Raw genomic sequence first — 23,085 nt, forward strand, 5'->3', positions numbered from 1 at the left:
GAATATCATACGAGAAGACTCTAAGACTCTTAACCCATCAAGAGCTCACTTCCATTTAATAACATCTAACGATAGAACGAAATGTTAGTCCTTTACTACTTCGCGACTTGATTTCTGTGCTCTCAGTAACACGTTTAGAAGCCACTGTTCTCTCGGCCACGCATATTTCTTATATCCGTATCGATCATCTTGTTTGCTTCCGCGGCTCAGAGTTTCAACTGTCAGGCTTCTATCTCACCCTTTATCTACCCCTTCATACTTGGCATTCGAGATACTCACCAGATATGATAACCTCGAACATAGCACCTACCTAATCAGGACGAAATCGAACAACTCAGTATCAGAAACTAGACCGGCACAAGACCAGCCGAAGATTACACGCGGTTCAGTGGGGAAAGAAAACAGAAGTTGAATCTCTAACACCGAGTACCTCGTCGCTCATAGCGAGGAGGACAACGTTGTTGCCAAAGCGAGGACTGACGATGTTTCTGATAGCATCCTAGACATCTGCGAGACGAAGTAAGTAAGTGACGAGAATATGATCAAGAATCATGGGACAAAGAATAAATTGGCAGTCGTTGAGGAGTTGTTGACCAGCTTGATTGTTGACGAGAAGAGCGTAGGCACTGCAGAGGATACTGCAATAGATCAATATATCTTGGCAGACTGTTTACCATGGTGGTCAACAGGGATCATGGGTGGCCAATGTTAGCGAACACGGTTTCTGAGGGCCAGAGGACCTAGTTCTGATATAGCCAACTGTCCACAGTACTCCGAGGGCGTTGAATATGTACTATGTGGATGGATATTCATTACTGCCAATCTCATGCAACAATGCAACAGATGTAAAAGAAATCTGACCATTTTAATTGGCTAGCCTTGAGAGCCGAACGCGGCGATTAGCGCCACTGACTTGCATGGCGGGGGAGCGGCGGAGGCCGACTATGGCGTGGGGCATCCGTAAATTTGCTTCACTTGCGCGAGGTGGCCTATTTCTGGCCGTTTGTTTTTTCACCTGGCGATTCCAGGATCCTCTCATTTGGGATTCGTGCCCAGGACGATTTGTATTGGATTTTCCCTTCGTAGGTGATTGGCATCAAGGTGCGTCCTTACGGCGTGTATCAACGGGCTGTACCGCTAAATTTGGGTATTGACGTCTGCGACAGCTTCGGATTGAGTCAATACGAGATTCTTAATTGGCGCAACTCCCCATCCTTGGTTGTCATCACTCAACCTTCGCGCACACGTTGTCGCCTTATATACGACATCATTGATACTGTGATTCTTGCGACCAAGAAGGGACTCACAAATTATGTCGTCGACAATAGACCCAAGTAAAAGAGTGGTGACGGTTGTTCTCGGCGCCCAGTGGGGCGACGAAGGCAAAGGCAAGCTTGCCGACATCTTGTGCTCAAAAGCTTCAGTATGCTGCCGAGCTGCTGGTGGTAATAATGCAGGACACACTATTGTTGCCAACGGAGTCACGTATGACTTCCACATATTGCCTTCTGGCTTGGTGAATCCGGGCTGTATCAACCTGATCGGGAGGTACGTATGCGTTAGCAGCAACAACAACTGAAACCTCTGATATATTCTGACCGGAACTAGTGGTACTGTCGTTCACATCCCTTCGTTCTTCAAGTATGGCCCTCAAGCGTCCCACATCCTAACACACGATATTGATTTTTGGATAGCGAGCTCGAAGCCCTCCGTAAGAACAACCTGGATACTAAGGACAGGATATATATCAGCGATCGTGCGCATGTGGTGCTGGATCTGCACCAAAAGGTCGATGGATTGGAAGAGGCAGAGCTGGGTAAGGGTTTGATCGGAACCACCAAGAAGGGCATTGGCCCAACATACAGTTCGAAAGCAACAAGAGGTGGCATCCGTATCTGCGACATATTTCACATAGACGTCGAAGATAAGATACGACGCCTCGCGGACGGATACAAGAAACGTTTCGGTGAGCTGCTTCAGTACGATGTAGAAGAGGAGATTGCGCGCTTCAGAACCTACCGGGAAAGTTTACAGGAATTCGTGATTGATCAGATTCCATTCTTGAAGTCTGTCAAGGATCAGAAAGCTAGCATCCTTGTGGAGGGTGCTAATGCCGTGATGCTTGATATTGTGAGCAGCTCCCAACTCGGCTTATGGGTGACAGCGCTAAGTGAAAACTAGGATTACGGAACTTACCCCTATGTGACATCAAGCAGTAAGTCTTAGTATGCCCGGAGAGCGTCCCATATTGACATGAACAGACACTGGCATCGGTGGAGTTATCACAGGCCTCACTCTGGGGTGGAATTCCATTAAAGACGTTATCGGTGTTGTTAAAGCCTACACTACTCGCGTTGTCAGTGTCTCTTCCAACCAAGGCTCGTTTAATCTATGCTGATAGGATGAATAGGGTAGCGGACCGTTCCCAACAGAGCAACTCAACGAAGTTGGAGAGGCAATGCAGAACGTCGGGCGCGAATTCGGTGTTACGACAGGAAGAAAGCGTCGTTGTGGTTGGTAAGTTGCTACCATACCATTTCTCTACCAATTTTCAAATGCTTATCATGTACTAGGCTCGATCTCGTGTTGGTGAGATACTCTCATGAAGTCAACCAATACACATCATTGAACATTACAAAGCTTGACGTAGGTACTCTGACCGACAAATCTGAAACTTCCCATTGACGTATTATCAGATATTGGACGATTTCAGTGAATTGAAGATAGCTGTCGGCTACAAGCATAACGGTCAGCCATTGGAGTCGTTCCCAGCAGATCTCCATACGCTCGCTGAAGTTGAGGTTGAGTATAAGACGCTTCCAGGCTGGAAGACCTCTACCGTCGGCGTCAAGTCCTACGCAGAACTACCAGAAAATGCGAGAAACTACATCGAATTCATCGAAAAAGAGGTCGATGTACCGATCACGTACATAGGAACTGGTCCAGGCAGGGAGAGCATGCTAACGCGGTGAGCGGCATGACACGCTGGTCGCATTCTGATATGGTCCGCAGGTGGAACCCCACGTAGAAGTGCTGGAGAAAGAAGTTCTATAGAAAGCAATGTACAAAGCCATTCTTAGCAAGGAGTCGCCGACCAAGTCTTTTGTTCAGCAAGTCACTGACAGTTTGATAGCAGGAAGCTCGGTCGCAGGCAAGAGTCCAAATGAAATATTCATAATCCATGAGCAACTCGGGAGTCCTATACAAAAACTTATCAATTGTAAACGTCGTCAAGATCAGCACCTCGCCAAGCCTGACACATCGCACGTGTCTCGTTCCGACTGGGCAATAGTAATACTCGAACTCACAACTCGGTTGCTTGCCATCAGCAGCGAATAATGACATCATATACTAAAAGCACCTATCGAGGAGCCGCAAGTTCACAAACACCTCCGCTTGATTCTCTAGGAGGCCACATCAGCGAACCACAGAACGCAGGGTACAACTCGGCCCCTTCCAGCGCCACTCCGGCGTCATTCTTCCAACCTTCCCCAGAAGTCCCTGTCAAGGCCGTAATCATCGGCATTTCACTTCTGTGCGCACGCAGTGAATTGCCAGATAGATATCGACAGGTCAACTGCTGCGCTGGCCTTTACCCACTGATAAGATGCAGGGCAGGTGCCAAGACCTGTATCCCGACAAGATACAAGCCCGTTGGATCCTGTCGGAGCTTACAGCGACGAACTGCAGTTCACTGGTTATGGCAAGAGACTTGCCGAGAGCCTGGGCGGAGACAGAAAAAGAAAAGAAGGCTGCGTTATTTTCGAGGCGCAAGGTTCTCAAGGAGGTGTGAGATGTTGCTAAGTGCTAAGTGTGACCTGTGACATCCTGATCTATATTCAGAAGGTAATACGCCTGCATGTTCTGGTCAGTCCGCATTGGAGACTTGGTGAAGTGGCATGTAAAACAGGCTTGATCATCAGTGCGAGCGCTGCTGCTGATCATGAAGTAACACCGTAATGATGCGTAGAGGAAGGTATCTAGCGGTGCCGGTCCTAGCAGCCATAAGCCGCACAGCACAACAACAACAACATACCACATGCTTCGCGGGACAAAGAAAAACTCTCCGTGTCCCAGCGCACACAATTCGTATTTCGCACGCCTCGCGCCAAGCCCCTCTAGCCCAGGTCTTTCTCCACCGTGTCATCGTCCAGCCATGGATGAACCGCGGCCATTCTGGCATCTTGTGCTGCGCGAGACGAGGAGACACCCGGAGCTACAGAGACTATTGGAGGTTGCAGTGATGGGATGTGTGCCAGACACATCACTCGATATCACGCAACGATCTTGGCACCGCTAGCCAGCTAGCAGAAGACTTTACCTCCATCAATTACACGGACCGTGATGCTGGCTACACACAGGCCAGACAACCTCTCACCCTCCAACCCCGGGCAGGAGAATGCAGGAGATTGCCTCGCCAAGACATGCGCCCAGGCCCCCCCTGTCCACGCCGGGGCAGCCCGGGAGAGAGAAGAAAGAGCCATCGCCAAGTCCCGCTCTTGGCGCAATCACACGCCAAACTATTCGCGGCCCGCGCCGCCGAGACTGGCATTCTGGTATATGAATAGCTCTGATTGGACGTGCATCGGACACGGCCCACATTTGATGTGAGACTGTGCCAAGGTGGTAGTGGGCTTGGAATGCTTGGTGAGGGATGGGATACGGACGTATGAAGGAGAAACTTGGCGGTGCGATGTGAGCGGGATGGGACAGGTATGGGTTTTGCATGTGCAGAGTAGACCAGTATTAGTTACAGTTTGAACATGGCACAATTTGGTTTGAAAATTGATTTGCTTGCTTTGCTTGCTAAGTGATAAAAAAACGCTAGTAGATGATTGAGTTCTATCAGATGCGAGTGTGGGTGTCATCCCCCACCTATGCTAAATCGCTGTGGAATCCTTTTGGTGATCGTCCTCGACCATCCTTTCTCCCATTACAAACGAAAAGGGCGATCATGACACATTGTGTGAAGTGTATGAATGAGTATGTGGTAGTCACCTAAGAGCCCATACGCGGGTCTCCATGCCTTCCCCTCCTCTCCCTGCTGGCCTTCAGCTCGAGCAGGTTACGATAGAAATCTTATCTATCATACGATGACTCCATGATCGACAATAGCGCCACAAACGCTTGTTGTACGACCCACGCCCAGCCTCTCGTCCTCTACAGGCTTCCGGCTTGCTTCCGCCAGGCGCTTCGTTACCGGACGGGCTTGGCCGTGCTTGCTTTGTGTATGTGATGCGTGCAGCGAGCCTTGAATTGCTTTGTGCTTCGTAGAATGGCTCTGTGTGACATTTTACAGAGCAGTTGACGGAGAATGGATCCATTCATCGGGCGACTTTACCGGTGGCGCGATAGAACCAGCCTGTGAGCTTGACGAGCTTACAATTGTCGCCCTTCTTGCGGCTGCGAGCGGTGAGTTTGTCGTGGTCGACGATGACAGAGCCAAAGGAGTGTTGGGTGTTGTAGCGTGAGAGTTCGTCCTCCTCGTCGTCCACTTCGGACTCGTAAGTGTAGTCCATGTAGCGCAGAGCCTCTAGGGTCGGTTGAGATCTGAGACTGGGACTGGTGAATGTGTCTTTGGCGAGAGAGCGTTTGCATTTACCCGGACAGCGGAGGGTGTTGCATGCGGATGGATGGAGGTAATGCGAACGTGTCGAGGATACAGTGGACGCAGCAGAACTCGTTGTAGATAGACTGCGAGACGACATTGTGACGTTGAACGGCTTAGGTTCAAATGTGTGTAGTAATATATGTGAGAAGTGGACCTTCGTATAGGGCGACGAACCGATGTAATGCGTGAGAGGTGGAAGATGTGGTTTGTGAGAAGCAGTGTATGACTTTTGTACAGATACAAATAGAACAAAAGTGGTATTACAAGCAAGTAATGTTTGAAGGAGTATGGTAGAAGAAGCGTGAGTTGATAGTTTATATCAAGAAAGGACTCGAGATGGAGGGAGGATTCCGGCAGTTATATGCCAGAACAAACAGCAAGCAACCACCCTGTTCACAAAGTGTGCGTGCACAAGATCAGCGTAGGGAGATATTCTGGAAAGATGGCGCGGAACTCAAAGTGAATGCCAAGAGACTCCGACGTACACCCACCACCCTCCTTTTGCCTCACCAGAAGAGCCCGACTCCTGACGCCCTGAGACGGAGAGGGTCTAATGCTGTGGGCATCTGTTGGCTCTCCATGGGCTCCTAATTCTTAGACGTCTCTCCAAAGTGGTAGGAACAGCAGGATCGCCGGTTGCATGGTCCGCTTGACTTGCATAATGGCAGTCAGAAGGTGATGTCGGCATGCGACTTCGAGTAGCTGCAAGTTGGTCAATCTGCAGCATCACCGTCCTATGCGCGGAGCTTTCTTTTGCCAAGCCCCAGCATGCTCAGCGCTGCAGCGCTTGGATTTGCAACTACTCCATAATTGAGGGACATAAATGTATGACTGCACAGCCTGCGTAACCTGTTTCAGATGAAACTTGCTTTTGCCATGTCTTTGCGTCCTGTTTGGGCCCTCTTTGAAAGACTTAAAATCTTGGCCTGGTACGAATGCCCATCACTGAGCGCTTCTCTAAAGAAAATGTCCTCAACAACGGCATCACGGTCGACATGACACCAAGTGCTGCACATGCGATTGACTTGCAGCGTGCGATATCGAAATCCCGCCTCGGATCCTGGAGCGACCGGCGCGGCGTGATGGGAATCTTCGAGTACTCAGGTATTAGCGTGCAAACCAGTAACGCCCGTGCCTAAAACCCCGAACACAGCCAAGAACCATTCTTTCCTTTCAAGCTCGAATCAGACTCGTTCGAATTCTGGGCAGCTCTTGGCTGTCCATAAGGGGACTTTTGATCAGTTACGTTGTCGTCGAGGTGAAACGTGCGTTCTCGCAGTCTTTGCCTTCGACACAGCCTCGGAAAAGTGTCGCGTCACCGCTACCGTCAGCTTGTGCTGTGCAAAGCTGGGGGGTGGTTGGACGAAGCCGACGTGTACGAATAGGTCAAATGTTCAAGTAGAGCGCGAAAGTGTCCTCTCCTCTGCAGCGCAGCGGTTGCGCGTGTCAGATTCGAACAGGTTGATGCGATGCAAGAGTTCAGGTAGTTATCTCCTCGCCGGCACATAACATAACCAGCCCTTCCTTGCCCCCCAAAACCTTGCACTTCGTCCGCTTGAAGTGCCAAGCTCCAAGTGTTGCAGCTCTCTGCACTTTTATCGAGCATACCTTATTGGAATGGATGCATGTCGCGATATGCACCCATGGGTGAGAAAGACTTTTCATCGACCTTGAACCAGTCAAGAAGGCTTTCTTGCTGGAAGTGTTCTATTGCAGACTGTGTTATAAGCTATTGAGTGGTGTCTGCGTTGTTCTGTCTTGTTTGGTGGCAAGTAGATTGTGTGACTGGCATGCCTGATAGAGTAAATGGGCGTTGTGGATAATTAGTCAGGCACTTGTTTGCTACGACTGCGTTTTTCTCTCCGGACCAAGAACCTCATTGCGTTTAAAGTATACGAGTCACCGCATCAACAGCGTTAGGTAGCGGTACAGACATAATATTGAGATGAGAAGCTGCTTGAAATAGGGTGATGATACACTTAACGCTAGTCGGGAATACATATTGACGAAGAGAACCAAAAAGCACAAAGCGATCTTACACCACCCTACAACCATCGTTCTATCCCTGGTATAAAACGAAACAGATTCTTGAAAGCGCGCTCTTCAGTCTATCATACTTCCCCAATCGCTGTCTAAATGCATCTCCCTAATTGGTCTTCGCGCCGTTATATCTAATTATAGCTTCGCGCCGACAAGCTTGGCCCATGCCTCAGTGGAGAAAGACTTGGGACGTTCGATTGGCGCACCGACGGCACGGTCAATGATTAGTTGAGGGAGGACACCAAGAGCGCGAGAGACACCGAAGAGTACAGTGTAAAAGTTCTGCTCGGTCAGGCCATAGTACTGGAGGAGAACACCAGAGTGGGCATCTACGTTAGGGTAAGGATTCTTGGTCTTCCCGTGCTCAGTAAGAACACCTGGAGCAATCTTGTAGACCTGGCTGACCAACTTGAACATTGGGTCGTCAGGCAAGTGCTTCTGCGCAAACTCGCGCTGTGAGACGTAACGTGGGTCGGTCTTGCGGAGAACAGCGTGTCCATAACCTGGCACAACACGGCCTTGCTTGAGCGTAGACCACAGGTAATCCTTGATAGACTGGTCGCTCAAGTCGTTGCCGACGGCCTTCTTCATCTCCGTAAGCCAGTTGAGAACTTCCTGGTTGGCAAGACCGTGGAGGGGTCCAGCAAGACCATTCAGACCGGCAGCCAAGGAAAGCATTGGCGAGCTCAGAGCACTTCCGACCAAGTGAGTTGTGTGTGCGCTGACATTGCCACCTTCATGATCAGAGTGGATAGTGAGGTAGAGTCTCATCAGCTCAACAAAGTCTTTGTTCTCAGCGAATCCAAGCTGGTTTGCCAGATTGTAGCCGTAATCCTTGTCCTTTTCAATAGCTGCAACCTTGCCATCCTTGTACACATTACGATAGATCTTGGCTGCAATGGTGGGTAACTTCGCAATCAGATCCATGGAGTCCTCAAAAGTGTGCTCCCAGTATTCGGACTTCTTGATGCCCTTAGCGTATGCCTTGGCGAAAGCAGATTCGTGTTCGAGCGCCGTTACGGCGAGCGAGAACTGAGCCATTGGGTGGAGGTCACTCGGGCAGCGGTCGAGTAGTTCTTCGATAAACTTTGGTACGTCCGAGCGAGCGGCCCATTCAGCAGACAAATCGCGTACTTGCTGTTCTGATGGGACCTCACCAGTCAGGAGAAGCCAGAAAAGACCTACACAACTTAGTATCTTGCTGCTACCAATTATGCACTCTCAAGACAACTTACCTTCTGGCAAAGGCTCCTGGCCGCCAGGGGCCTTCGGTAACAGTTCCTGGCATTCTGGAATCTGAGATAATCAGCGACTGAAACTAGGCCTAGAATTGAATGCCGATGGGCTTACAGTCTTGCCGCGAAAGCGGATACCCTCCTCGGAATCGAGTACAGAACCCTGTTATCTGATTGAGCAAAGCTTCGTCATCTAGCGACACTCTTTTGCTCACCTCCCATACGAGCGACTTGATACCGCGAGCACCTCCGTACACTTGGTCAAGAGTGACTTCACCGATGACTTTGCTGCCGTAATTCCTTTTGTCTCTGTTAGAATATTCGTCGCATAACGGGTAGCTTGCGGCAGTCCTACTTCTTGAGCGATTTGATCTTTTCAATTTCTTCGGGGACCTTCGCGGCGAATGTCTCCTTGAGCGACTGAATACAAGCGTTAGCGAGTTGTTTGCTTGCTTGATTGCGACGGAGTACTTACGGCGGTTTTCGCAGAGTATGAACGGGCACCGTTGAATGCCGCGGTGCGCCACGGAGCAGCAGCCGAAGCAGATACCGAGCTGCGGAGCGCACTAGAACTCAATCTAAGTGAAGAAGCCATTTCAAAGACAAAGACAAGACGATGACTGGACGAATGTAAATGAATCGGATGGACGTCGTTGACGGAGGGGTGAAGAAAAAGTTTATGTTGTGAGAGAGCTACGGGAAAGCGGCTTAAGCTCATTGGCATGGATGGGGCCGACAAACTCGGGCGTCGGGGCAGCATGGGCCAACGTGTGCCATGACCGAATTGTTGAATGATTGAGGTCCACGCGTGCTCCGTCTACAACTCGGGTTCGCCATCCTACAGAAACAATGAAGATACTATATATGGCTCTATATATGGCTTGCCGCTTGCAACAATCCAGAACGACAGTGTATTCGTGTCAGCGCGCATCGAGACATACGAAGTGCGATTCATAATTCACAGCTGTTGCTCCCCAACCATCAAATCGACCATCTACCAAAAGGCTGTCAACAAGGCTTGCAGCCCTAGCACTGACTGACATCTTAATATAAGAGGGTACTCGGAGACGGTGACGCTGACTTGCAGCACCACGAGGCTGATAATTCATCGAATCATAATATCAAGCTCTGATCCAGTTATTTCAATGAATCAATCTGCTGGGGCGCGCTAAAAGTTTAGCAAATATCTTTCTCCAAGATTATTACGGTAATTATTGCTGACTGGCCCGTCACAAGCACCCGCTGCGTCGTCCCAACCTCCTTGCTCTCCACTCCTGTCCTGTCCAGGTTGTCCGCTGTTCCTTCTTGCTGCTCACAAGGTGCTCGCACGCGCAAGAATCTTCCCCTTTACCTGAACCTTCACATCTTAACAATATCTCACACTTGCCCTTGCTATTTCGGTATATATTTACTTCGCGACTCGCCGCTTTGTAACCTGTCGTTGTCGCCACCTTTCGTTTCTCGGAGTGCTATTTGACCTCGACTTGCAATCTACTTTCTCGCGCGCACAATTCTCTTTACAGCTCTTCTACTCCCAGAACCCGTAGTACCTTTGCGCACTCAGTATCATTGCATCTTGGAAGATCCTAGGTGCTCATACTTTACATTTGCGCCACCTACAGAGTCTTCAGATCTTGCAGATCGTCCAGCTCTGTGATATCCCGTCAATACTGCACCTGCTGTCGTACATCGTATCGTTGAACTAGACCTCTTCAGAGGAGTAGCTGAGCTATCAGGTATTGCAGAAGTGCCTTCGACAACCACGTCATCCACTTCTCTTTTTCTGTTATATCTGGTACATACTGAAAGGCAAGACCATCGCAGCGTACTTCGCGCAGTAGAAACTAGCAGCCATGTCGGCCGTGGAACCATTAGACGGACTTCTTCAACACTTACAGACATTGAAACCACCTGGGGCATCACCAGCCAAGATTCAGGAGATCACCACACTTTGTGTCGAAAACATACAGGTTCGAGTCTACATCACCAGCCTTATATCTAATCAGTTGCTAATATTGATAACCTCGTAGCTCGAAGCGACAGTCGTTCAGAAAATCTTCATTCAATTCAAACAGGCACCCGTAACACATAAACTTGGAGTTCTATATGTCGTTGATTCCGTGACCAGACAATGGATGGGAAGAGCCACACAAAGCGGACAGAAACTCGTCGGTCCAACATCGCCTCAAGGCACTTTTGCTAGTGGCGTACATAAAATGACGGAGATAATTCCCATGATGATGAGCGAGCTTCTCTCACACTATCCGCCAGATCAAAAGGTTCGTCACCGCAATGCAAACCAGTCATCCGAAAATCGGACACCAAGCACGTACTCACCTAATTTTAAACAGAAGAAAATCGAAAAGCTGGTTGATATATGGGACCAAAGCACCGTATTACCAAAGTCAACTATCCAAGACTTCCGGAGCAAGCTTAACCCTCCTGCCACTCCCAGTATTCCATTATCAAATATTCCTGGATCTATTGGGCCGATCTCACAGTACACACCTCAGGATCAATCTGTTCCAAGTACAACAATTGACACAAGCAGTATTATTGCGGCGCTGTCGTCGTTGGGTAAGCAGCCAGGACCAGCCAATGGAACTAACCAACAACAGACTCCTCCTCCACAACCTGGACAATCAAATCTAGCGAGTCTGCCGCTTGGTGTTCCAACTCAGTCTGTAATTCCGCAGAATGTAGCTTCGTCGGCACAAAACTTTGCCACGTACGGTACAGTGGGTAATGGATTTGGAGGGCATGCAAACAATGGTGCTTTGTCGTTTGCCCCTTCGGGTAATATGCACACAAATCCTGTAGTATCCCAAACTGCGCAGCCATCACAACCACCACAGTCAGATCTGTCGAGCAATCCCATGGCCGTGCAAGTCCTTCAAGGCGCACTGGGTGGAACAATGCAGCTTGAACAAGCATCTGAACTGTTGAAATTATTAGGCTTTCCTGAGCAGGCCGGCCAAGTTCTTCAGTTGAAGGCATATCTGCCTCAGGCCCACATATCGCAACAGGTGGTCCCGTCGGCACCTTCATCCGTAGTACCCACATCCAATGTGCAACTTGATAACTTCTCGAACGGTCAAGACCAAAGTAGGCAGATAGGACACGGAGATCCCCGTGAGTATCAGTCGCGATATCGCAGTCGGTCACCAGATCGCGGAAATCGTCGGGCTAGTCCATATAACCGTCGAGAGTCTCCAACATATGGGACGTATGATCCGTCGCAATCAGCAGAATCTGGTAATGCGGGCCATGATGGTAGTCGAGGGGAAAGGGCAGGTCGTGCCCGTGGAAATGAGTATAGGCAACGTAGCCCACCAGCCCAACGGCGCCCAGAAGGCGGTCCGAGTAGCAATGATGGATCTCGGAGCTCCCAGAGAAACGTTGAGTTCGATCCTTCTCTTCGTAGTGGTACCATTCGAGGTTTGTCCCGTTGTCATCGCTGGTCGACCTCGCTCGTACTAATTAAGCCTTACAGTCCTCAGCAGGACATTATTCGTCGGTGGTGTAGCGTGCGTCTATTCTTGGGAACGAGTAACGACAAATCACTAACCTCCTCTAGTGCATCTGAAGACGATCTTCGAAAAATATTTGGCCAGTTCGGTGCTGTACAGACTTGCGTGGTCAACAAGGATAAGCGACACGCCTTCGTCAAAATGTACTGGCGCAATGATGCTGTAGCTGCCAAGCGTGGCATGGAGACCCTTCAGGACGAACGGGTCCGCTCGGTGAGATTGTAGTCCTGAGTAGCGCGCCAAGAAAAATGCTAAACAATTATAACAGACTCGTTGGGGCGTAGGCTTTGGACCGCGTGAATGTAGCGACTATACGACTGGAGTGAGCGTGATCCCGATTGACGCCTTGACGGAAGCGGATCGGAAATGGGTTGTTACCGCGGAGAATGGGGGCACCGGTGGAGCACCAATTGAAAGTGGCCTGGTGATAGAAGAGCCTGACATTGAAATTGGGGCTGGCGTTTCATCGAAGGCCATCAGCCGTCGCATGGGACCCGAACATGCAGGAAACATGAACAACAATAACAATCGCGGTCGCGGCAACTTCGGAGGGAATCGCGGAGGGAACCGTGGAAAGCATCATAACAATGACAATGCACGAGGTAGGAACCAGGATCGCCAGCAGAGTCAACATAATCATCTCCAACAATCACAGCCACAACAACATCAACAGGCCCCTCGACGTCCGGCTTCGCCACGACAAGAACCTAATACTATTGGAGTGCCCCCACCGGTTCCTGGCTTTGGCTTCCAATTGCCAGGATTTCCGGCGAATTTCGGTTGAAGCATCTCGTATGCCCATACCGATATTAATCTAGAACGATTTTGAGCAACGCGAAGCAGCTAATACCGTCGAGTCAACGGGCCACTTGATAGTTTCATGGAAGGTGGTGCGCATCCTGCCGGCTCTTGCATCGAGCGTCCGATCGCAACAGTAGCATGTATAATGGCCAATTTGGATTACATGAGACTCAAGATTGCATATATGTATTGCGGGTTGACACAATTGATAGTCACACCCATCTGGCAAACATTGCTGTAGCACAGTAAAAGTATTCGAGCGTATAGTCGTCGTGAACCCTGAGGTATATGCCTTGATTTGCCTTGAGCGCCTCGATTCGCTAAGGCCGTTTATTGTCCATAGCGTTTATAGCTCTGACGACAAATCACATGCTTTAATCAATTCTATTGCTACCTACTTGTTCACCTTGTCCTCTGCGCGGGTTTGATGGCGAACCCATAACATGACAGCAAAGACTGGCTCAAGGGTCAAAGGTTGTTTTGTGAGCCATAATACCGATCTTAGTAGAGTTCTTTGAGCTTGGATCAAGTGTGTATGAGTCTATTACCAGCCTGGGTGTCTATCTGTCTTTATGAAATTCAACGAAACACAGTCTTATTTCTTCTCCCAGTCAAGATCGAACCTTCCCTTGGCAGATACATAGCCCTGTAGAGCCTTCATGGCCTCATCCGCAGTCTTCGCCTCAGCCATGATCGGAGCACTATCCTCATTCACAAAGCCTGCCTTGACCGCAGTCCTCAGCCACTGAAACAGTCCATCCCAGTAACCGTCTACATTGAAAACCACAACAGGTCGGTCATGAATGCCCAACTGGTTCCAAGTGGTGACTTCCGCCAGCTCCTCCAAGGTCCCGAACCCACCGCTCAGCGCAACAAATCCACTGCCTGGTCCTCCGGCAACCACCTCCTTGGCCATCATATCCTTGCGCTCATGCATAGAGTTGACTTTCGTTACTCGGCCCACCACATTCTCGTCCAAGCCCCCCTTCGACCTCTTCATCTCGTGCTTGACAAGTTCGTGGGGGATGACACCGTGCACACTGTCGGGGCCGGAGAGCGAGACGAGGGTGCGGGCAACCATACCCATGATGCCTGTGTTGCCGCCGCCGTAGACGAGCTTTGCATTAGCGTCGTGGAGTTTGTGAGCCAGCTCTTCGGCGGCTTTGAGATGGACATCCGTCGTGCCGTCGCTGGCGCCACAGCTATGTTTTGGTTAGGGATCGTATAGCGGCTGAGGGGGGGGGGGGGAAGGGCTCACAAAACGCAGACAACGGGTCTGGTGTTGGTTTTGGTGCCGTTCAGGTGCTCGGAGAGAGACTGATGGCCATGGGCGGTAGGCTCGTTCATTTTGGATGTGTTACAGTAGCGAGATGTATTGGAGAAGAAGGAAAGATGTTCAATTAGAGGATTTGGTTCTACGATGGGGGATTTAAGTCAATGTTGGTTCAAGTCACTAGCTAGGGGATGGTGAAAGCAGCGAATTCACACAAAGGATCTGTTGTCCATGGTAACAAGGGCGAACAGGGCATCAGTCAATGAGCGATCCGCAAACATTCAATAGAACGAGTCATTACAGAAACGCAAGCTCGCTCTCGCTCTCGTGAGGCTACTGTACATGACGGCATACTCGATTGAGCTCGCTGGCACCAATCAGAAGTGCCACAGCCACCAGGCGCTCTGGGCCGGCGCAACATCGCGGGCGCGCTGGCGTGCTCGCATTGGCGTGTTTCCGGATTTCCAGCCAGCCAAGCCCTGCTAGATCTGCATTCTTGGATCTTCTTTCCACAACCCGGCTGTTCTTCACCTTTCGTTGACCATATTCGCTGCGTTCTTTTCGTTCCTTTTCTAGACGATCTCCTAATACTGCACGATGCCGCCACAGCAGCAGCAGCAGCAAGCGGGTGCGCAGCGTGAGGAGGGTGGGAGCGTACGTTGCTAATAGCCCGAATCGGGAAGAATGTTTACTAACTGTGCGGTGACAGTGGTACCAAGGGATCATCAGGAATATCGGCATCTTTCTCCTCATCCAGCTCGGTATAAGATACTTCGTCGGAGGCGGAGGCCAGACGACCACTGCTCCGGCTACACCAGGTGCAAAGCCTGGTGCCATCACGACATGGGAAGACCGCCCGCTGGAGCAGCGTCTTGACAATTACAGCCCTATACCGAATATGATCACGCCGATATGGCAGGCTGGAATACCGCTCGATATCGACATATACATCTCCCCGTCGATTGTCATGACCCCGTTGAAGAACATGCCGAGAGGGTCCTTGATCATGCAAGAGAGAGAATTTGGATACGGCAACTACAGTGATACGCGTACTCTCGATACTACCTTTGACGTGCCCAAGGAGGTTCAGAATAATGGTACTCTCTTCGCGCACTTCTACATTGCAAAGTCTGGCTCGCCTCTCGATCCCTCGGCCGCAGACTATAGCTTCGCGAATGCATACAATTTTGTCTGGCCCCTGACACAGATGCTGCCAAAGAAAAAGGTCAGGAAGACTCGCAGCCTGCTGTCTGGCAGTAATGAGACCTCCGAAGAGACCCCCGAAGAAAAGACTGCACCACCGACATATGCTTCATACTATCACCCCAACTTCACCATGTCCTTTATTCCAGACTCAGGCACTCAGTCATTCACAGCAATGCACCCCGCCGTCCGAGGATTCATTCAACAGGAGAGGTCCGGTCAGCGGGATGCCAGTGGGCAGAACGGATGGTATTACCCAATTCTGTTTGTCAATACTTTCTGGCAGTTGCGCGACCATATGACCGAGCTTAATTCTACCGTGACGACTCTTCCGCTTCACATTGACCTTCAAAACCAGCGTAACTGGATCTTTTCAATCATGGCCTCTATCGATGCTGGCATGAAGCAGACCCAGGCGAAGTCTGCGGCCGGCCAGACTCCTGCTACTGGAGACGGTTCCGAGTTTGAGGAGTTCAAGCGCATCCTGCTTGACAGTAACATCTATCTCCTGGCTACAACGGGTATCGTCAGTATCTTCCACATGATTTTTGAGATGCTTGCATTCAAGAGTGACGTGTCACATTGGCGCAACAAGAAAGACAATGTTGGTACATCCTTCAGAACCATTCTCGCCAATGTATTCATGCAAACTGTTATTTTCTTGTACCTCATGGACAATAATGAGAACACCTCCTGGATGATCTTGTTCGGTCAAGGTATGGGCATTGCCATCGAAGCCTGGAAGATCACAAAGACCGTCAATGTCCGAATACGCCCAACACCAGACAGCCTTATCCCCTACTCGATTGTCTTCGAAAACAAGCACAAGCTCTCCGAGACGGAGAAGAAGACGCAAGAATACGATGAAATCGCATTCAAATATCTCTACATCATCGCCGTTCCACTCCTTCTCGCCTACGCTGGCTACTCGCTCGTCTACGACACGCACAAGTCATGGTACTCGTTCATCATCGCCACCCTCGTTGGCAGCGTCTATGCGTACGGCTTCCTCATGATGGTGCCCTCGCTGTACATCAACTACCGCCTCAAGTCCGTTGCGCACATGCCCGCCCGCGCCATGACGTACAAGTTTCTCAACACCTTCATCGACGACCTGTTTGCTTTTACCATCAAAATGCCGACGCTGCACCGCCTCGCGACACTCCGCGACGACGTCATCTTCTTTGTGTACTTGTACCAATCGTGGAAGTACAAGGTTGATTATACGCGCGTCAACGAGTTTGGGCAGGGTGGTGATGAGGAGGACGAGGAGGAGAAGAAGGCGGCAAAACCGCTTGTTGCGAGCCCGAATGCGGACAGCACGACGGAGATCAAGGGGGAGGTTAGCAGTATGCGCGAGGGCGAGGCTGTGGCCACGGGCAAGGCGAAGGGGGATGCAAAGCGGCGCAAGTGAGGGACATGAGTGGGGAATGGGAATAGACATGCGACGCAGTATCTGGGCAGTAATTCGGATCTAGAGACTGAAGAAAAGATAATTTGTATATCATAGAGAAGGAATGTGATATTCCATTTCTGTCCAGGCGTGCAATCGCTCTATACACAACGTATGAAGAGAACCGGGCACGCCAACGCAGCACACTTACTCATTCATGACCACGCATCGCGATCTCTCTATCCGCGCAGCCTGTCGAGAATCCTGCAAGTATCCACCCTCGACATCCCGTCTCGATCCTCGAGGTCCTTCTCCGCTCCAGCTCACCAGCTCCAACAGCCACAGCCCAGGATCAAGTCCCTCGCTGATTGGTCGGTAAACCCAGCGCCGCCACCCCGATATATTACGTCCCCCCTGTCTTATGACGACGCATCTCATTCCCTGTTTTTCATATCAAGCAAGACTGTCGTACCGCTGACACGCACATTTTCGGGGTGAGACAAGACGAGCCCAGCCGCAGCCGCAGCCCGTGTGGATACATACATACATATAGACAGCTACGCATAGGACACGCATAGGCATAGGCATGACAGAGTCGTAGTCGTGCAAAGCAGGGAATTGGGGGCATGGATCCTGGTCGGTCGGAGAGTGGCAGGTAGGCAGGCAGGCAGGCAGGCAGGGGGAAGAAGAAGAAGAGATGGTATGTGTGTCGTCATACTTGCATCGCTCACTCGCTGTGTTCCGGTGATTGATATATGAGGGTATGCGTGCGCCACATTGATCGTGTGTGTGCTCGTGTGTTGATTTTTGATCTTCCTGCGTCGAGTGTTAAGGTGCTGTGAGTTGTCGTCAGGCTCTACACACTTCTTCTTGCTGCGTCAGGCTTCTTCCGAGGAGCAGTGTGTCGGCTATCCCATCGAAAGCTTTCGAAATCCCGATTCCTTGATTCCTCGAATCTGCGTCCTAGTTAGTTATCCGCTACGATGGCGTCTCTGTCCGAGATCACGAAGATGGCGGATCGGCCGCTGAACGAGTATGTATCCCACTCCCTCTGTCCCTCTGTCAATCCACAGCAGCATAAATCCAGCCCAACAAAACTAACCCCAAAACAGACTGCTAACTCACGACCTGGTCGACATCTACGTCGGGCCCCTCTCAACCCACTGGATCCTACACGAGAAACTCCTCTGCGCGCGCTCCCTCTTCTTCCGCCGCGCCTTCTACACCTCACACAAGCGCACCTCCACATCCACACCCTCCAAATCCCCTCGCTCTCAAACCCCATCAAGCACAACCCACGACCAAGACAAACCCCCCTCCCCACCCCCCTCAACAACAAAAACCCTCTACCTCCCCACCGACGACACCACCGCCTTCCAAACCCTCACATCCTGGCTCTACAGCGCCACAATCCCGCACCCACGCAGCGAATCCGACCTAACCCCGCTCTTCGACCTCTACCTCATGGGCACTAAATGGGGCATGCCGACGCTCACCGTGCAAGCCCTCGAGGCCGTGCGGTCGTGGTATGCGGATAACGGGACGTATCCGAGCTTGCGGCGGGTGCAGTATGTGTGTGCGGGTACGGAGCCGGGGGATGCGATGAGGGGGTTTGTGGTTGGGTGTGTGGCGAGGGGGCTGGCGCTTGGGGAGGTGGGCGGGCTGCCGGGGCATTGGGAGAGGGCGTTGAGGAGGGATGGGGGGTTGGGGGTTGAGGTGCTTTTGTGTGTTCGGGGGTGGGGGGTTAAGGGGGTGGATGTGCCGGATTTGAGGAGGGGGGATGGTGGGGTCGTGAAGGGGGAGAAGGAGCAGGAGAAAGAGGAGAAGGAGCTCAAGAAGGAGGAGAACAAGGAGGAGAATGAGGAGGAGGAGCAGGAGGAGGAGGAGAAAGCGGAGGATGAAGACGGGCAAGCGTTCAATATGAAGGCTTTGAACAAGGAATTGCCAAATGGACTTGTGAATGGACATGCCGAGTAAAAAAATCTTTGTGCTGCTGCTTGATTTTTTGGGGGTAATTCTGGCGCGGTCGCTGGTTTTCTTTTTTAAAAAAGTATTTGGTATGTGTTGTTGTAACCATGTGTGTTCCTCTCTCAATCTTTGTAATTCGTCTTCGTAGCTCATACTTTCCCATAATGCAAACCACCTACTTCGACTTTCTCGCTTAAACATGTTTGGGAGCCGATTTCACGCAGGCTAATTAGTGGAAAGTTGACAGTAACCTTGAGTAGTGCAGGCCAATGCGGTTGGCATACTAGGGACGTGGCAGTAACACAGCTAGTTATCTAGCCCCTTTATTGTGCTGCTGCTTCTGTGCGGGAGTATGGCATCGCTGCCGTGCAAGGTGATACACAGCTTCAAGATTGGGTATAACCAGACAGACGTGCCCGAGACGGGAAGGACTCGCATATATTCAGCATCTGCTCATTTCAACTGAGAATGACGTAGGTGACTTCGACTAATGGGCTTGATACGCATAAGAAGAAGCGAGTGGGAAGCGACATGACAGTCAGCGCGAAAACTTGCGAAGATGGATTGTCGACAAGGAGAGGAAAGGAATAAAATGGTACGAAAAGGATGACCAGCAAGACAGAAAAGGATAGAAAGATGAGACAACCCACGAACGTGTAAATCCAAGTCACGTTTTTAGCTTTGGATAGACCCGTACACAAACGTACAGGGCTGATTTGACATATTAAGAAGAGCCCTGGAGAAGAAGCTATGCAACTTTGTGTTCAAATCACAAATTAGATGTGCATGCGCCAGCTAGCACATTCCCCTCAGCAATGTGGTTGACTTCCCCACAATCGCATGGCTCGCATCAGGCCAAGCGTGCGTGGGCAGGCTGCATTCAATAGAATCTTGGGAACCCTGGGAAGCAATAAGATATAAAGACTCCTTGTCTACTTTTCCCAACACTTTGGTAACCCGCTGTGTATTGTGTAGAGACAAGGAATGGGGCTGGCTGGCCTGGGGCGCCAAATCCAAAAGCGTATGTTGCCGCCACCAGCAAAGTCCCAGAACGTCATATAACCCCGGTACTCAGCGCTTCTGAAAAGGGCAGTCAATGTTAAACTGCGTCAGTATCCTGGCTGATAATTCCCATACCTAATCGGCCCATACTGACTAGTCTCGAGTATGGCAGAGTCAGGTAGACGCAGCTCAAAACGCATGACTTGCATATACCATCACTGTCAACGGAATATGCATCCATCGGCTGCGGTGCTGAGTAGCCAGTGTAAGAAACTCCACTTGCAGTTCACGCTGTCGATCGTTACCGTACAGTTTACGAGAGCCTGGTGAGTCCGATGCAGGTAGCAAGATAGGTGAGGTAGGGCACACCACGGAAGCCGTTCAATCCACGAATCAAGACAGACAGACGAACGTCACGATAGAAAAAGTCGGCAGGATGACTACGCATTAGGCAGTTGTGCCGTTGGCAGCATTCGTTCGTACGGGACGAGAAGTGCGATCGAATCCCCAAAAAATCATTTGTGATGGAGGTGAGAAGAGAGTCCGAGGGAGTGTTGATGCAGCTCGTCAAGTTTTCGAGCGAGCTTTATCGGGTAGGAGTGCCGATCGAGATGGGTTTCTTGATCCGAGGGGGTGGATGTTGAGCTCAAAATGGGCAATGCGGGGAGTCGTGTTTCTCGTCGCTGACTAGGACTTTGCGCGACGTTGTTGGGAAGAAGCGTCTTTATGTGGCAATGGATGGACTGTATCCCATGTGACATGCCCTGTCGAGCCCGATGACAATTGCGCACACTGCATGCTAATACGGATGCTGGCAGGTTTGAGGCTTCGGAATGTGCTCACTTTCTACAGTGCTCCTACTGTTGAGGCCAGGCTGGCTGGATCGACGGTGCCGATATGGCGGACGGGAGCTGCCGAGGCCTGGTGAGGTTATATTACATGATCGTACATCCTTGATGAGGGAAAAGCTACGACTACAATCAGCTAATAAAGTGTACAGAATCGTATATATAGCGTCCAGGCTTACGAGACACGAATGAACTCTGCAGAGCCCGGGCCAGGAGCAGGAGCAAGAAGCATGCATGGGTAGAGAGTGTAGACTGCTCCCTACAAGAGAGGCTAGAAATGATGAGGCAATGTTCGAGAATTGAGACATGGAACATGCATCTAAACAGGATGCATCCACGCAAACAGTGGCCAGGTTTTTTGAGCGACTGGACGACCGATGAATGTGTTATCCTGAATAGGAAAAGGTGATTAAACTGTGCCGTGTTGGTGAATGCAGTGGACGATTGCGCGCGGGTAGGGCAAACGCATGCAAGACCCGTCACGCCTTGCTTGGGGAATGGCGGCTGGACGACCTACCAGCAGCCATCATCAGCATGTAGTGTAATTAATTAGTGGTATAGGGCGCGAAGAGAATCATCGAGCGTATCGCAGCTTAGCGACCTGAAAAGCCGTGATGCGAGAAAGCAATAAGATTATATTGAGCCAGTCTGATATTGGTTGCTTAAAGAAATCACAAGCGCGTCGTCCACATGGATGGTGACTAGTTTATTGATACGACTGGCAATAACAACAAATGATAAACATTCTGCGCGGAACCGTATCAAGGGATGTTGTCTTTGTTGGTTATTACACCCAGGGAAGTGTGCAACATTGCAATCGAAGAAGCAAGCGCTGGCTGCTAGACAACGAATCAATACCGTGTAACCCTTGCAGAGAGACAGCAACACAAACCTAAGGATGTAATTTGTATCTATTCCCAGAAAGGTTCTTGAATTTGCGGTATTTGCGTCCGCGCTATGGCAATATAGGTGGATCCACACGCTTTTTATATTGTCCGAACATGACTGCTGTGGACCTGGTGGTGGTCCGTAGCGCACAAAGCCTCGATAACCATCTACCCATGATATGATGATACCTGATGACCGTCAGTAGCCCTCAACTATGCCGATGCTACTGTTACGGAAGAGGGGGTTGTCAAGCCTCTCCTGATCCGACTTTTCAACTTCTCTGACTTCTGTTATGTATATGAGCAGCGACAAATGTCAAACTGGCGGGAGCAATGCCATTGTCAGTCAAGTGAAACATTCAGGGCCACTTTGGGTTTCCTGTGCTGATGTATTATTGGCCGCGACATTTATTGGGGCGACGGCAGGGCAAGGCCGGTGCATCGTTAGGTTAAGGTAGTCCTCCACCAATATTATAGTCCCGACCCGTCTTGTCTTCTTGTCTTGTTTCTCATAATTGTCTCCAGGGAAGCAATCTCCTCGAGCCAGTAAATAATCAGCACGGATAAGACATTTATCTAACACATACATACATACAACATCTGTAAGAAAGCCCGCAGAAACATATCGCGGCAAGCAGTGTGTCGGATGTACTACGGGTAATTTGGCATGCGGCATCAGTGACGACGCAGACAACATGTTGGTATCCGAAACAGCATGCTGCGACAGAAGAGCAACGGCCAGAGTGCGCTGTGTGCATGACTGACGGCCCCGTTGTTGTTTCTTGCCGAAGGGCAGCAGCATTTGAGCGTTGAAGATCGTAGCTGAGGCGATTTGGGATTGGGGATTGGCTACAAGCATGATGCAGCCAAAGTGTGTCATCAGCATCAGCATCAGCTTCGGCTGTCGCACAACTTCGCAGGCCTGGTCGCCGTCTTGGTGCCAATCTCTCTCTGCTCATCCCAGCCGTTGCCGTTCGTTTTGGGTTTGCCTATCCTGATCCCTTTTTTTATCCTTTTCCTTAGCATTTTACTTTGGCCCCTGTCGATGTCTGTCTCGACGACCCCACTGTAGCTCGGTCCATGACATGAATATTGGTGCAGCAACGCATGACGAGCGAATGATGCGTCCGATTATAGATGGGCAAACGGTAAGACACACACACTCCCAGAAGGCAGAGGAGCTGGCTCTGGCATAGCCACAGTACAGGATAGCCACTACATATTAGTTCTTAGCTCGAGACATTGGCAGCAGAAGGGTGAGAGAAGTGGCCAGGTCGGTCTCGACCGTTGGACG

The 23,085-nt window shown here is 50.6% G+C and overlaps 10 protein-coding genes across 10 annotated transcripts; 6 read left to right on the plus strand and 4 right to left on the minus strand.

Annotated features, from left to right (window-relative positions):
- Positions 1 to 815: 815 nt before the first annotated feature.
- On the plus strand, positions 816 to 1,233 carry EJ05DRAFT_124897 (uncharacterized protein). The gene has a single exon (XM_033739098.1). The coding sequence runs from the start codon at positions 918 to 920 to the stop codon at positions 1,152 to 1,154; it is 237 nt and encodes a 78-aa protein (XP_033597624.1). The 5' UTR covers positions 816 to 917; the 3' UTR covers positions 1,155 to 1,233.
- Positions 954 to 3,188, plus strand: EJ05DRAFT_478974 (adenylosuccinate synthetase-like protein). Its single transcript, XM_033744574.1, has 9 exons — positions 954 to 1,101; positions 1,167 to 1,548; positions 1,609 to 1,641; positions 1,695 to 2,130; positions 2,182 to 2,215; positions 2,262 to 2,356; positions 2,411 to 2,517; positions 2,574 to 2,646; positions 2,697 to 3,188. The coding sequence occupies exons 2-9, from the start codon at positions 1,313 to 1,315 to the stop codon at positions 2,970 to 2,972; spliced, it is 1,290 nt and encodes a 429-aa protein (XP_033597625.1). The 5' UTR covers positions 954 to 1,101; positions 1,167 to 1,312; the 3' UTR covers positions 2,973 to 3,188.
- Positions 3,189 to 3,268: 80 nt separating this feature from the next.
- On the plus strand, positions 3,269 to 4,016 carry EJ05DRAFT_478976 (uncharacterized protein). The gene has a single exon (XM_033744575.1). It carries the CDS (start codon positions 3,339 to 3,341, stop codon positions 3,822 to 3,824), a length of 486 nt encoding a protein of 161 aa, XP_033597626.1. The 5' UTR covers positions 3,269 to 3,338; the 3' UTR covers positions 3,825 to 4,016.
- EJ05DRAFT_124794 (uncharacterized protein) lies at positions 3,873 to 4,279 on the minus strand. The gene has a single exon (XM_033739097.1). The coding sequence runs from the start codon at positions 4,181 to 4,183 to the stop codon at positions 3,920 to 3,922; it is 264 nt and encodes an 87-aa protein (XP_033597627.1). The 5' UTR covers positions 4,184 to 4,279; the 3' UTR covers positions 3,873 to 3,919.
- A 1,045-nt stretch (positions 4,280 to 5,324) lies between these two features.
- Positions 5,325 to 5,708, minus strand: EJ05DRAFT_503482 (uncharacterized protein; the record flags this gene model as incomplete). Its single annotated transcript, XM_033747426.1, has 1 exon — positions 5,325 to 5,708. One exon carries the CDS (start codon positions 5,706 to 5,708, stop codon positions 5,325 to 5,327), a length of 384 nt encoding a protein of 127 aa, XP_033597628.1.
- A 1,655-nt stretch (positions 5,709 to 7,363) lies between these two features.
- Positions 7,364 to 9,481, minus strand: EJ05DRAFT_519887 (citrate synthase; the record flags this gene model as incomplete). The annotated part of the gene is made up of 6 exons (XM_033748733.1): positions 7,364 to 8,832; positions 8,887 to 8,947; positions 9,002 to 9,049; positions 9,102 to 9,186; positions 9,242 to 9,306; positions 9,362 to 9,481. The coding sequence occupies 6 exons, from the start codon at positions 9,479 to 9,481 to the stop codon at positions 7,787 to 7,789; spliced, it is 1,425 nt and encodes a 474-aa protein (XP_033597629.1). The 3' UTR covers positions 7,364 to 7,786.
- An 886-nt stretch (positions 9,482 to 10,367) lies between these two features.
- Positions 10,368 to 13,506, plus strand: EJ05DRAFT_125198 (uncharacterized protein). The gene is made up of 6 exons (XM_033739099.1): positions 10,368 to 10,856; positions 10,917 to 11,165; positions 11,238 to 12,324; positions 12,380 to 12,413; positions 12,464 to 12,629; positions 12,685 to 13,506. The coding sequence occupies exons 1-6, from the start codon at positions 10,740 to 10,742 to the stop codon at positions 13,198 to 13,200; spliced, it is 2,169 nt and encodes a 722-aa protein (XP_033597630.1). The 5' UTR covers positions 10,368 to 10,739; the 3' UTR covers positions 13,201 to 13,506.
- Positions 13,507 to 13,736: 230 nt separating this feature from the next.
- On the minus strand, positions 13,737 to 14,782 carry EJ05DRAFT_540638 (lysine decarboxylase-like protein-like protein). The gene is made up of 2 exons (XM_033749613.1): positions 14,476 to 14,782; positions 13,737 to 14,419 (listed from the first exon to the last, which is right to left on the minus strand). Exons 1-2 carry the CDS (start codon positions 14,562 to 14,564, stop codon positions 13,813 to 13,815), a joined length of 696 nt encoding a protein of 231 aa, XP_033597631.1. The 5' UTR covers positions 14,565 to 14,782; the 3' UTR covers positions 13,737 to 13,812.
- Positions 14,783 to 15,087: 305 nt separating this feature from the next.
- On the plus strand, positions 15,088 to 17,107 carry EJ05DRAFT_503486 (CLPTM1 domain protein; the record flags this gene model as incomplete). The annotated part of the gene is made up of 2 exons (XM_033747427.1): positions 15,088 to 15,144; positions 15,200 to 17,107. 2 exons carry the CDS (start codon positions 15,088 to 15,090, stop codon positions 17,105 to 17,107), a joined length of 1,965 nt encoding a protein of 654 aa, XP_033597632.1.
- Positions 17,108 to 18,069: 962 nt separating this feature from the next.
- Positions 18,070 to 19,063, plus strand: EJ05DRAFT_503487 (uncharacterized protein; the record flags this gene model as incomplete). The annotated part of the gene is made up of 2 exons (XM_033747428.1): positions 18,070 to 18,119; positions 18,199 to 19,063. 2 exons carry the CDS (start codon positions 18,070 to 18,072, stop codon positions 19,061 to 19,063), a joined length of 915 nt encoding a protein of 304 aa, XP_033597633.1.
- Between the last annotated feature and the right edge of the window lie 4,022 nt (positions 19,064 to 23,085).

Source organism: Pseudovirgaria hyperparasitica (assembly GCF_010093815.1).
Source record: "Pseudovirgaria hyperparasitica strain CBS 121739 unplaced genomic scaffold EJ05scaffold_14, whole genome shotgun sequence".
NCBI lineage: Eukaryota > Fungi > Ascomycota > Dothideomycetes > Acrospermales > Acrospermaceae > Pseudovirgaria > Pseudovirgaria hyperparasitica.

Coding starts and splice junctions, on each gene's coding strand:
- EJ05DRAFT_124897 (XM_033739098.1), top strand. CDS start 918: ATGGCGGGGGAGCGGCGGAGGCCGACTATGGCGTGGGGCATCCGTAAA.
- EJ05DRAFT_125198 (XM_033739099.1), top strand. CDS start 10,740: ATGTCGGCCGTGGAACCATTAGACGGACTTCTTCAACACTTACAGACA. Junction 11,166..11,237: donor ACTATCCGCCAGATCAAAAG/GTTCGTCACCGC, acceptor AATTTTAAACAG/AAGAAAATCGAAAAGCTGGT. Junction 12,630..12,684: donor AGGACGAACGGGTCCGCTCG/GTGAGATTGTAG, acceptor CAATTATAACAG/ACTCGTTGGGGCGTAGGCTT.
- EJ05DRAFT_124794 (XM_033739097.1), bottom strand. CDS start 4,183: ATGCCAGAATGGCCGCGGTTCATCCATGGCTGGACGATGACACGGTGG.
- EJ05DRAFT_540638 (XM_033749613.1), bottom strand. CDS start 14,564: ATGAACGAGCCTACCGCCCATGGCCATCAGTCTCTCTCCGAGCACCTG. Junction 14,420..14,475: donor AGACCCGTTGTCTGCGTTTT/GTGAGCCCTTCC, acceptor ACCAAAACATAG/CTGTGGCGCCAGCGACGGCA.
- EJ05DRAFT_478974 (XM_033744574.1), top strand. CDS start 1,313: ATGTCGTCGACAATAGACCCAAGTAAAAGAGTGGTGACGGTTGTTCTC. Junction 2,518..2,573: donor AGAAAGCGTCGTTGTGGTTG/GTAAGTTGCTAC, acceptor ATCATGTACTAG/GCTCGATCTCGTGTTGGTGA. Junction 2,647..2,696: donor TGAACATTACAAAGCTTGAC/GTAGGTACTCTG, acceptor ACGTATTATCAG/ATATTGGACGATTTCAGTGA.
- EJ05DRAFT_478976 (XM_033744575.1), top strand. CDS start 3,339: ATGACATCATATACTAAAAGCACCTATCGAGGAGCCGCAAGTTCACAA.